General features: G+C 53.4%; 1 protein-coding gene across 1 annotated transcript in view; it reads left to right on the top strand.

Moving 5' to 3' along the window:
• Positions 1 to 12,954, top strand: part of DNAH10 (dynein axonemal heavy chain 10) — an 83,053-nt gene that overhangs the window by 13,692 nt on the left and 56,407 nt on the right. Inside the window, exons 12-21 of the mRNA XM_055147078.1 lie at positions 1,216 to 1,386; positions 1,752 to 1,928; positions 3,735 to 3,860; positions 4,443 to 4,615; positions 5,100 to 5,251; positions 8,331 to 8,495; positions 10,226 to 10,433; positions 11,545 to 11,701; positions 11,841 to 12,317; positions 12,409 to 12,567. Of these exons, the coding sequence (XP_055003053.1) occupies positions 1,216 to 1,386; positions 1,752 to 1,928; positions 3,735 to 3,860; positions 4,443 to 4,615; positions 5,100 to 5,251; positions 8,331 to 8,495; positions 10,226 to 10,433; positions 11,545 to 11,701; positions 11,841 to 12,317; positions 12,409 to 12,567 (1,965 nt within the window). The remainder of the gene's footprint in view (positions 1 to 1,215; positions 1,387 to 1,751; positions 1,929 to 3,734; positions 3,861 to 4,442; positions 4,616 to 5,099; positions 5,252 to 8,330; positions 8,496 to 10,225; positions 10,434 to 11,544; positions 11,702 to 11,840; positions 12,318 to 12,408; positions 12,568 to 12,954) is intronic.

The following is a 12,954-nucleotide window of genomic DNA, read 5'->3' as shown; positions in this document are numbered from 1 at the left end:
TCCTTCTTCTTCTTTTTTTGGGGAGGACCACACTTGTAGATGCTCAGGGCATACTCCTGGCTCTGTGCTCAGGGATCACTCCTGGTGGGCTCAGGAGACCATTTGGGATGCCAGGGATTGAACCTGGGTTGGCTGTGGGCAAAGCAAGTTCCCTACCTGCTGTACTGCCTGTTTGGCCCTAGGTATTTCTTTTGTTCACTTTCAGAGATAATTTCTAGTTATGGCTCCTCCGTAGCCACATGCTGATGTGGTTATTGAACGATTTATCACATCAGCTTTAGACACCTGAAGTTTCCAGAGCCACTTTTTGGACTTGGCTCTGCAGTTTCTACCCATGTTTTGACCTCTTTTTTTTTTTTTTTTTGCTTTTTTGGGTCACACCCGGCAATGCACAGGGGTTACTCCTGGTTCTACACTCAGGAATTATTCCTGGCCGTGCTCAGAGGACCATATGGGATGTTGGGGTTCGAACCCGGGTTGGCCGCGTGCAAGGCAAATGCCCTACCTGCTGTGCTATTACTCCAGCCCCATTGACCTCTTTATTCCTTCCTTCCTTCCTTCCTTCCTTCCTTCCTTCCTTCCTTCCTTCCTTCCTTCCTTCCTTCCTTCCTTCCCTCCCTCCTTCCTTTCTCTCCTTCCTTTCTTCCTTTCTTCCTTCCTTCCTTCCTTCCTTTCTTTCTTTCTTTCTTTCTTTCTTTCTTTCTTTCTTTCTTTCTTTCTTTCTCTCCTTTCCTTCCTTCCTTCCTTCCTTCCTTCCTTCCTTCCTTCCTTCCTTCCTTCCCTCCTTCCTTTCTCTCCTTCCTTTCTTTCTTCCTTCCTTCCTTCCTTCCTTCCTTCCTTCCTTCCTTCCTTCCTTCCTTCCTTCCTTCCTTCCTTTCTTCCTTTCTCTCTCTCCTTTCTTTCCTCCTTTCTTTCTTTCTTTCTTTCTTTCTTTCTTTCTTTCTTTCTTTCTTTCTTTCTTTCTTTCTTTCTTTCTTTCATTCTTTCTCTCTCTCTCTTTCTTTCTTTCTTTCTTTCTTTCTTTCTTTCTTTCTTTCTTTCTTTCTTTCTTTCTTTCTTTCTTCCTTTCTCTCTTTATTTCATCCTCCCTCCTTTCCTCCCTTCCTCTTCCCCTCCCCTCCCCTCCCCTCCTTCCCTCCCTCCCTCCTTCCCTCCCTCCCTCCCTTCTTTCCTTTTTTCCTTCTCCCCTGCCATCCCCTCTCCCTGGTCCCACAGGTGATTGAGAAAGAAGCAAAACATTTCATCGATGAGTCTTTCAAGACGCTGCGATCAGCCGAAGCAGCCTTTGACATGCTTTTAAAATTTAAGCACATCCGGTCACGGGAGGCCATTAACCGACAGATGATGATGAAGTTTAACGACATCCTTGCCCAGTATTGTAAAGAGGTGACTCAGAGCTCTGCGGACATGTGGGGAATGAGGGTGGTCGGGTCCTGCTGTGCCCCCTTACTCCAACACCTTGTCCACAGCTTTCCCCGCACTGCCCAGACCCACCCCCACGTGGGACGTGCCACGGGTGATGGCGTCTCAGCTGTCAGCACAGGGCGAGGAAGGCAGGAGCCCCTCGGGGGGCCCACACTCTCCTCTAGCCCAGGTTCCGCCTGCCAGCCAGTGCTGACTTTGGTTTCTGTAGTTTCTGTTTCTCTGTGGGCTGGGCCTGGTGCGTTTGTCCCCTGCGGGCCCGACATTCCCCCCCTTAGGCCTGGGCCCCAGGTCGCCGCCGACCTTGCAGCTCTGGGCTTGCTCTGTAGGTGGACATCATCAACAGACTGTTCATCCAAAACCTGGACAACCCCCCGCTGTGTAAGAACCACCCGCCCGTGGCGGGCGCCATCTGCTGGGAGCGGTCCCTGTTTCACCGCATCAAGCACACCATCCTCCGCTTCCAGGAGGTGGAGGAGATCATGGACAGCGAGGGGGGCCAGGAGGTGAGTGGGCACCCTGGGCTCCGGCCCACCCCTGCGCCTCCCTGCCTGTCCCCTCTCCCCTCCCTGCGCCCCAGGCTTGAGACTCGCCCCATATTCTCTGTCTACCTGTTCTCCACCCCCAGAGTTGTCAGTGCCTTTGCAGGGTTTGCAAACTTTGGGGGTGCTCCAGGGCCACACAGGAGTGCTCGTGTATCAGAGACAGAGTCTGTTAGCCCTGTACTGGCTCCCAGCCCCGACAAACTTTTCTTTAAAGGCACAGAAAGAGGCCAGCAAGCCAGCATAGGGGTGAAGGCACTTGCCTTGTGTGGGGTCAACCCCAGCTTGATCCTGCCTCCACAGGCCCCCTGAGTACTGTCAGGAGTGAGCCCTGAGCATTGCTGAGCTGAGTGTGGTCCAAAGACAGAAAAAAGAAAAGAAAGAAAGAAAGAAAGAAAGAAGGAAAGAAAGAAAGAAAGAAAGAAAGAAAGAAAGAAAGAAAGAAAGAAAGAAAGAAAGAAAGAAAGAAAGAAAGAAAGAAAGAAAGAAAGAAAGAAAGAGGGGCTGGAGCGATAGCACAGCGGGTAGGGCGTTTGCCTTGCACACGGCTGACCCAGGTTCAATTCCCAGCATCCCATATGGTCCCCTGAGTAGGAGTAGCTCCTGAGTGCAGAGCCAGGAGTAACCCCTGTGCATCGCCAGGTGTGACCCAAAAAGCAAAAAAAAAAAAAGAAAGAAAGAAAGAAAGAAAGAAAGAAAGAAAGAAAGAAAGAAAGAAAGAAAGAAAGAAAGAAAAGAAAAGAAATGTCTGGAAATGTCTGAGGCCTTTGTGGGTCATCTGGATCGGGCTCTGACACAGAAAGTGGCCTCTGCTCCGATGGAAACAGACACTGCTTCCCCGTCTCCTCTCACAGAGACTGAGCACCCCTTCTCACCCAGTTTTCATGTGGCAGGAAGTTGGGTCTTTGTTTCTTTTTTCCCAGGGGACCACACTCAGCAGTGCTCAGGAGTTACTCCCGGCTCTGCACTCAGGCATCACTCATGGCGGTGCCTGGGGGTGCTGGGGGAATTGAACCTAGGTCAGCTGAGTGCAAGACAAGTGCCCTACCTGCTGTACTCAAGCTACAACCCCAAGCTTAATAGCTTTATTTTTTCCCTCTTCTAATTATTTAAACATGGAGATGCCATTCTGAACTCTCGAGCAGCACCAAAGATGTCTGTGGACCACCACTTGCTTCTGCGCCCCTCAGCCCTGCACCCACACTCAGAGCTGTGCTCCCTTTTGTGAAACAGTCATCGAGAAAGGGGGGAGAGAAGGAGGGAGGGAGAGAGGGGGAGGGAAGGAGAGGAAGAGAGAGAAGGAGAAGGAGAGAGAGGAAGGGAGAGAGAGGGAAGGAGAGAGACAGAGGGAAGGAGAGGGAGAGAGAGGGAAGGAGAGAGGGAGAGAGTAAGGGAGAGAGAGGGAAGGAGAGAGGGGGAGTAAGGGAGAGAGAGGGAAGGAGAGAGAGAGGGAAGGAGAGGGAGAGAAAGGGAAGAAGAGGGAGAGAAAGGGAAGGAGAGAGGGAGAGGGAAGGAGAAAGAGAGGGAGGAAGGGAGAGAGAGGGAAGGAGAGGGAGAGAGAGGGAAGGAGAGAGGGAGAGGGAAGGAGAGAGAGGGAGGAAGGGAGAGAGAGGGAAGGAGAGAGGGAGGGAAGGAGAGAGGGAGAGAGAAAGAGGAAGGGAGAGGGAAGGAGAGAGAGAGGGAGGAAGGGAGAGAGAGGGAAGGAGAGAGAGGGAGAGAGAGAACACGAGCCTGCAGACTCGCTCAGGGCCCAGGGCACTTCTCTGGCAGGTGCGGCAGAAATACCTGGAGGTGGGCAGGAGGATGAAGGACTATGAAGACACGAAGTACGAGCAGTGGAGGGAGGCGACGGAGCAGATCCTGCCGGTGCTCATGAAGAAGAGTCTGCTGACTAAGGTGTCTGCGTCCCAGAGGCTGGGGGCCCCGTCATGCTCCACAGAGCCAGAGGGCCAGGCTGCAGGGACATGGGGAGAAACAGGAAGGACAGACAGGGACCACGGGCCATGGGGTTAGGAATGTGAGAGCCTCCCCACCTGGCCAGTGGTGTCACCCTGTGCCTCAGTTTCCCCATGTGTGAAAGCAGTGGGTCACAGGACAGAAGCACACAGAGGGTCAGCCCATCTTCAGCTGCCCAGGAAGGATGTCCCCGCTCCCGGGAGGCTGAGGCCTCTGTCTCTGAAACCCTCAGGGGCTGTGTCTCTCCTGTGCCGTGATGCGGGAGAGGCCCGGGCAGGGTCTGCAGGGAGGTGGACCCTCAGCCCATCGCTCAGGGGCAGTTGAGCCCCAAGGCCACTCGTGCACGGGAGCCCAGCTCCCCGGGTCTGTATATACAGATCCAGGTGTGAACTCAGAGTTTGCGGGTGACTGTCTACATGCTGATGCTGGCAGAGAATGTTCTGGAATCCCCCGCTAGAGGGGGCTGTATTGATGGACCTGCTGCCTGGCCACCAGCCCTAGCCCCTGACTTCTCTTCCGCAGGCCATCACTGTGGCGGAGGATACCACCAACTCCAGCAAGGGCACGGTCTTCGTCATCAACTTCTCGCCGGCTCTCAGGGAGATCATCAATGAAACCAAGTACATGGAACAGCTGGGCTTCTCCGTCCCCGAGCTGGCGCGGAATGTCGCCCTCCAAGAGGACAAGTTTCTTAGGTGAGAAGATCATCCCTCCATGGGGCCGCGTGACAGTACAGCGGGGTGGCGTCTGCCTTGCAGGAGGCTGACGAGGGTTGGATCCCTAGCACCACTTGGGCCCCCCCAAGCAACATCAGGAGTGACCCCGAGCGCAGAGGTGTGGCCCAGGCAAAAGCGAACAGGAAGATTGTCTCCTGGAACCAATAACAAGCTTTTTGTCTGCCCCCCCACTCCCCCCAGTCCTTCACACACTCCAGAATGACCCGGAACTGCCCAGACTTTCCTGGACTGACACACTGAGCAAGAAGGCCAGGGCCGTCTTTGTCCCTTTACCTACAAATAACAGAGTGTTGTTGTCCAGCGGGGAGGCTGAGCTCCCCCGTGGCAGTGGCCAGCGTCCCCCTGAAGGGTGGTCAGAGGGTTGGGCGGCCTTGGCGCCCAGGGGCGGCTCTGTGGCGCGCTTCCTGTGCAGCCGCCTCTGAGCGGCGCTTGCGGCTCGCAGGTACACGGACGGGATGCAGCGCATGCTGGACCACTACCACGTGCTGCTGGGCACCCTGAGCGACGCCGAGTCCCGCCTGCTGGAGGACTTCTCCCAGGAGCTGGTGCGCGTGTTCTGGCCTGGGTACAAGAGGCTGAACTGGAACTCGCTCGGTAACCGCGCGTCTTCCAGTGCCCCTCGGGCATTTGTTACTTAGTTGGGGCCGCTCTGGGCCCTTCGTGGGGCCTGGGTGGGAGCGGGGTGGGAGCGGGGTGGGACGCTGCCCTCGGCACTCTGCAGCCCCACTGTCTCCTTCCCCACCATGGGTGCCCCCTCAAAGCCTGGGTCCCCCAACCTCCCCAGCTCTGTTTCCTTCCTGTCGTACCCTTGGGGCGGCCTGTCCCTGGAGACGGGGGACACCCGGGCTGCCTCCACGTTTGGCAAAATAGTGGAAAAGTTGCTCCAAACCTTTGTGCGGGGTCTTTTTTTTTAAATGTATTTATTTTATTTTTTATTGAATCACCGTGAGAACAGTTACAAGGCTTTCAGGCTTAAGTCTTAGTCATACAATGATCAAATATACATCCCTTCACCAGTGCACATGTTCTACCACCAAGAACCCCAGTGTACCCCCCATCCCACCCCCACCCCCCCGCCTGTGTGGCTGCTGATTTTCATTTTACATTTTACTTTGATTACATTCAATATTTCAACAGAAAACTCACTGTTATTATTTGGAATTTAACCCCAACAATCAGACCTGCCGAAAAGGCATCATTTGATAATTTGTTTTCCATTGCTGAAAATGAAGAGACCTCTGCGGCCACGTGGTTTTGGATTTCTGGTATTTTAGTAATTAAGTCCAGAGAAATTTCTGCCGGAAGTTGCATCATTGCAAGCTCGTACCTCTTTTTAGTGGACCTTATAAGATGGCGGTCACGACGCCGCTGGGAAAAGGAAAGACCAAGAGAGAAAAGCCTTTCCCCTCCCGGGGTGGCAAGGGGCCGTAGCTTAGTTCACAGTCTAGAGGCATTTCTGCAAGAAGCCGCTGGGTACCGAAAGTAGTTAGTTGGCCTCCGGGATCATGGGCGTTCAGGAATGGGGGAGCCGTTCATGTGTGGCCACTCGGGGTCACATCTGGGCAGAGAGCGTGTACAGGGTCTTTGTGGCCATTTACTCCCGCTCTCCTACCCACCTCTCCTCCCTCTCTCCTCCTTTCTCTTCTTCCTCCCTCCCTTCCTCCTCCTCCTCCCCCCACAACCTCATTTGAGCACGAGGTTCTAGTCCCTAAATCCTCAGGGGCCCTTCAGAGCCTCCTGTCTCTGTGGGAGGGTTGACCAGGGACCCTTCCAGTGGGTGACCCACCCCTTCCAGTTCTTGCTAAGAGCCTCTGTTCCTTCCATCTGTCCCAGCAAGGAGCCCGCACCTTGTCCCCCTTATTTTCTCGGTTGCTTTCCCGTTGGTCTCATCGATCTCTACACTCTCTTCAATGTGTTCCTTTGCTTGCTGTGCATTTTTTTTTGCTCTCCTTGTTGTGCATTTTTTCGTGCTCCCTTTTAGGCCCTGCAGCTGGGATCTGGGGTCACTGACCGGGACTCACCTCTCTCTCCCAGTGTGTTTTTCTCTTAGCAAAGACTCAGCCTTACCCGTGCGTGCAGACGTGCTGTGTTAGTCTCCACCCAGTCCCATGAGTTAAAGCATCTCCCCAGGCTCCCCCCGTACCCTTGCTCAAAGTTTGGGGAGCTTCCTGTGTCAGTCTCGACGGCAATGCTGAGTCCTTTGTGCTCAGACACCTCCTTTTGCCTCATTCCAAGTCCATCCTTCATTTATTTATTTTGAAGCCACTCCTGGTGGTACTCAAGGATCCAGAGACGGAACCCAGGGCCTTGCACGTGCAGGCCCTGTGCCAGGACTGTGTCAGTGTCTGTTCTGGGACTCGAAAGGGTGAGAGCTCTGCGCTGTCAGCAGAATGTTTGTGACCATCTCCCAGACTTGAGGCCAGTGATGCCCTCGGCTCTTCCCTGTTCTCCTAGATTTTCTAACTTTGTTAATCATCAATGTAACCATTGTGTCAATTATTGATTTAGTCGTTCTGTCGGTTGCTAATGTAGTTGTTCTGTCAATCACTGGTGTAACCATTGTGTCAATTATTGATTTAGTCGTTCTGTCGGTTGCTAATGTAGTTGTTCTGTTAATCACTGGTGTAGCCATTCTCTCAATCACGCATGTAGCTGTTCTGTCAATTGCTGAAGTAGCTGTTCTGTTAGTCATTGATGTAGCTGTTCTGTCAATCACTGGTGTAGCTGTTCTGTCAGTCCTTGATGTAGTCGTTCTGTCAATCATTGATTTAACTGTCTGTCACCACTGATGTAGCTGTCTGTCAATAGCTGATCTTTGCTGTTCTATCAGTCACTGGTTGGTTATCCTACCTGGTTACTGGTTGATCTGGTTATTCTGTTAATGGTGGTATGTTGCTCTGTTAGTCACTGATGTAATCACTCTACCGATTCCTGATCTGGCTATCTTATCAATCACTAATCTAGTTGTTTTGTTAATTACTGATCTGGCTGTTTTCCGCAGCGAACTGTTCACAGGGGATGGGGGAGGCCCCCGACCCGTGGAGGTTGGCTGGCTCGGAGGTTTGCAGACTTCTTCTTTGGTGAAGAACCCTGGCCTTCTTCTCCTCTCTCCCTTCGTGGCTCAGAGCTTTTCTGCCTTGCTGCATCTCTCCCCTTCCCTCTCCTTTCTGTGGAGAACATGCATGTCCTGACAGCTCCGGAGTCAGCCCTGGGCTGGAAAGGCCTCTGCATCCACAGGACTCACACTCAGATGCTCCCCTGCCTCAGGCGGGAGGACGGGATTCAGAGCGTGCTCGGAGCTGAGTGCTGAGTCCACGCGCACTGCTCACTCCCCTGATCAAGGGGCCAAAGGCCACTGTGTGCAGGAGGCAAGGGGCGTGGGGCTCTGGGTGCTGCGGCAGCGAGAGACAGCAGGGAGCTGTCTCCCCTTCCTGCCTCCAGAGCTGGTAGGAGGTGCTGTTTCAGTCTGCACAGCAGGAATGCATGTTAGGCTGATTCTGAGCACAGTGCGGCTTGTCCCAGGCCCCAAGGGGTGCCAGTGCTCCCTCCAAGACCCAGGTTGGTGACACGAGTGGGGTCTGCTGTGGAAGGGCTGCTGATGTTAATTCAGCCAGTGTGGCTGCGAGTGAGTGGAAAGCCAAGGGCGGTGTCTCTCCCTGTTTCTTTCTCTCAGGCATCGCCGATTACATTGCCCGCTGCAAACAGGCAATTGGGAAGTTCGAGTCCCTGGTGCACCAGATTCATAAGAATGCCGAGGACATTTCCAGTAGGCTCATGTTGATTGAGTCCATAAACCTCTTTAAATTTCCGGCTCGTAAAAATGAGGAGGAGCTCCCTGGTATGTCCAACTCCTTGTTTCTCTGATTATGGCCCGAGTGAGAAGCCCTCTGTCATGATTGTTTACAAATACGCACGCGATATACGTATACATATGTATACACATATACAACACCCACATACATGTGCATATAGGCATGTGGTGCTCACATGCATGTAAACATGTAGACAGTGTTCACATGTGCACATATGCGTACGATACCCTCATACACATGTGCATGTGGCACTCACATATGTGCAAACATAGATACATGTGTAGTTATGCAAACAACACCCACACGCACATATGTATACAGTGCTTACACATGTGCAATCACGTGCACATGACATACATGTGTAGACACAGCACTCACTGTGCACTATACACATGGCACTCATGTGCACATATATACAACACTCATACCTGCATACATGCATACAACATCCACATGCATATATGTATGTGGCATTCACATGTGCAAACACATGCAATGCTCACACATGCACATATGCATACAACACATATATGTACATATATGCGTGATGCTAAGCATGTGCAAATTCATGCAGTGCTCATATGTGCACATACACATGACACCCTTATATACATATTCATGTCGTACTCACACATGTGCAAACACACATGAGCACTCACACACATGCACATGTCAATATGCAGTTCCTGGGATTGAACCAGGGTCAATAGTATGCAAGGTGCACTCTTTGCCCTGTACTATCTCTCTGGCCTTCATTTTATTTTTACAGAAGTTTATTTGGTTTCCTTCCTCCCTGCCATTCCTTCTTCCCTCCCTGCCTTTTCTTCCTTATTTCCTCCCCTCTTCCTTCTTTCTTTCATACTTTTCTTCCTTATTTGTTCTTATGGAAGTTTAGAAGATTGATTTTAGATCATTATTATTATCTAAATAAACATTTTCATACAGTGCTTACACATGTGCAATCATGTGCACGTGGCACTCGTGTGCAGACACGCATACAGTGCTCACATGTGCATATATCTGCATACAATGCCCACATACACCTGAGCATATGCACATGGCACTCACTCAAGTGCACACACACACACAAACAGCAATCACATATATGTGGACTCACAGTTTCTGCTGTGTGCTAGTAAGGCTCTGAAACCATTCCTGCCTTGTTTTCATCATTTTCCTGAAAGGGTCTGGGTAATTTTTTTGTTTGTTTGTTTGTTTTTGTTTTTTGGGTCACACCCGGTGATGCTCAGGGGTTATTCCTGGCTCTGCACTCAGGAATCACTCCTGGCAGTGCTCGGGGGACCATATGGGATGCCGGGGATCGACCCCGATGTGCTATCGCTCCAGCCCCAAGGGTCTGGGTAATTTTTAATTCATGTCACATTTTACTTGACTCTTTGCCACTCCTGTCTGTAAGAACTGATAGTGTGGGTGTCAGTAACTTGGCAGCTGTAAGATGAATCATTTTTTTATGGTCTCATATGTGCTTGTTCAAACAAGATGTGCTAAGTGGTCTCAGAACCATCTGTCAGGGAACTCGGGGCCTTTCTGGCCAGAGGCTTCCTTTCTGGGCCTGCTGCTGGGGAGGCTGCCGGAGCTGGTGGGCTGGAGTGACACGGCTATTGGCTTTCAGTCTGCGACAATGCCAAGTCACATCCTGCTTTGGGATAAGGGCAGAGGCTGCTTCTGTGTCCTGAGATGGACAGGGTGTCTGGCCTGCCCTTGAACAGTACCTTGCGAGTGTCTCTGTCTGCAGGCGTGAAGGAGTTCTTCGAACACATAGAACGGGAACGGACCAAGGACGTGGACCACATGGTCCGCTGGTATCTGACTATCGCGCCCCTGCTGACCAAAGTCGAGGGCCTGGTGGTCCACACCAACACGGGCAAGGCCCCCAAGCTGGCCTCCTACTACCAATACTGGGAGAACCGCATCTACGAGGCGCTCACCAGGCTCATCCTCAAGTGAGTGGGGCCGCGCTGGGGCCAGCCTTACTCTCGTGGCCTTTCACTGGTTAATGGTATTGTGCCGTGTCAGGAGACAGGGAGGTTGGTGGCATGTGCTGGTATGGGTGTCACTGGCACTACAGTTCTGGGAACCAGCCTGCCACTCCCTGCCGCCCATCCTCCCCCATGAGAACCACTGTAGTTTTCAGAGTCTGGGAGTAAGCTTCGTAGGTTTGCGCCTGTGTGTCACTTTCCGTGTTATGGGAAGGACACTCTCTCTGCTGTGGGCCTGGCCTACGGGACGATCCAGGTGTCCCACGCAGAGCCTCACCCCAGGCCCGAGAGATAGATAGATCAGGGGACTGAGCGCAGGAGTCTGGTTTCCATCGCTGGCCCCACATGTGCCCCAAGCACTGCCAGGAGTGACCCCTTATCAGAAGAAACTACCCAGGGCCAGGAGACAGTACAACAGTCAGGGTGTGTGCCTAGCATGTGCTGGATGTATGTTCGATTCCTAGCACCACATGGTCACCTGAGCATTGCTGGGTGAGTGTCCCAAGTAACCTCCAGCACAGCATTGCATGGTTGGATCATTACATTGACGCACCAGCTCCGAGGGCTGAGCATTGCCGGTGGGGCTGCTGGGGAGGCCAAACCCAGAGCGTGTCCCTGATCTGGTCTTGTGCTGAGCCAGGCAGAGCAGGGACCTAGACATTCATTTTTGTCAATCAGGTGACCTGGAGACCTTTTGGAAGTCACCATTACTAAGGTAGCTTCTAGCCAGTAGATATTAACTTCCCTGGGGTGGGCATGAGCTGGCAGTCCACGTTAGACCTACATGGGCATGTGGAGTGTCCCCCTCGCTCCCCAGTTCATTGCACCGCTGAGACAGCTGCTCCCTGAAGAAGCGCCACTGTTGGTGCACCTTACTCCTTTTTGTTTTTTGGCCACACCCAGACATGTTCAGGAGTTAGTCCTGGCTCTGTGCTAGGAATCACTCCTGGCAGTGCTTGGGGATCAGATTTGATGCTGGTGATCAAACATGGGTTGCCGTATGCAAGGCAAGCACCGGATCTGCAGTACTATCGCTCCAGGCCTGCCTCACTCCCTTTTATGAATGAATTTCTAGAAACCTGCAATCTTTCAACTCTCTCATCCTTGGAAATGTCCCTCTGTTCCAAACGGAAACCATTTTGACGGCGCCGGAAATCATCCTTCATCCCAACGCCAATGAGATTGACAAGATGTGTGTACACTGCGTGCGCAGCTGTGTGGAGGTCACCAAGGTAGAGGCAGATGCCTCCTACCTGCCCCGCCAACACCCCCTTCCTTGTGCTCGGGAGTGACCCCTGGCGGTGCTGACCGCAACTCCGCGGCTGTGGGGGAGGCCTGAGTGGGAACACTGTGCTCTCGGCTCTCTTGCAGCACTTTGTCCGCTGGATGAACGGCAGCTGCATCGAGTGCCCGCCCCAGAAGGGGGAGGAGGAAGAGGTGACCGTCTTCAGCTTTTACCACGACATCTGCCAGAACCCGCAGGTCATCCAGCAGGCTGTCATGGTGCCCCAGAATGTCCACAGGATCCTGGTCAGCCTCATGAAGTACCTGCAGAAGTGGAAGCGGTACCGCCCGCTCTGGAAGCTGGACAAAGCCATCGTGATGGAGAGGTTTGCAGCCAAGAAGCCGCCCTGCGTGGCCTTCGACGAGAAGCTGCAGTTCTACGCCAGGATCTCCGACGAGGTCATGCACCGCGTGCTGGTCAAGGACGAGCACTGCATCCGGCTGCAGCTGGCCCCGCTGGCCAGCACGGTGCAGGAGAACGCCAAGTCCTGGGTGGTCTCGCTGGGGAAACTGCTAAACGACTCGGCCAGGGAGGAGCTCTACAGCCTGCACGAGGAGATGGAGGTGACTCCTCCCTCCCGGGCGCCGGTGGGTCTGGAGCCGCTGGTGGATCTTCCACACTCATCCCGCGTGGCTTTGGACCTCTCCTGGACAGGTCCTGGCCAAAAACCTGAGGAAGGGCCCAGATTCCCTGGAGGACCTCAAGTTTGTGCTGGGGACCATCGCGGAGATTAGAAGTAAATCCCTGTCCATGGAGCTCAGGTACCGGGATGTGCAGGAGCGCTACCGCACCATGGCCCTCTACAAACTCTACGTGAGTGGACCCCGGCGTGTGGGGAGCGTCCTGTCCATGGCCCCAGTCTGACCAGGCCCAGGATTTGCCTGCTGCCCCGCCCCACCCCGACCACGCCCACACTTGCCCCACTGGCCCCATCTTACTGACCCCGCCTCTTCCGCCAGCCCGCCTCCATTGGCCCCGCCCGACCGCGCCCAGACCCACCCCTTTGACCCTACCCTACTGCAGGCCCCGCCCCCTTGCCCCCTCTGCCCCAGAACTTCCCAGAGGGCCCCTGCCTTTGTTTCCGCAATGCTAGTTTTGTGTAGTGATGCTTCACTAGTTATGTGTAGTGAAGAGTTAGGGGTGTTCTTTCTGGTTTTGGGGGTCTCTCCCTGGTGCTGAAGGTGGAGGTGCGGGACGGAA

This window comes from Sorex araneus, chromosome 9 (genome assembly GCF_027595985.1).
Source record: "Sorex araneus isolate mSorAra2 chromosome 9, mSorAra2.pri, whole genome shotgun sequence".
Classification (NCBI taxonomy): Eukaryota; Metazoa; Chordata; class Mammalia; order Eulipotyphla; family Soricidae; genus Sorex; species Sorex araneus.
This window is presented reverse-complemented; position numbering and strand designations above follow the sequence as displayed.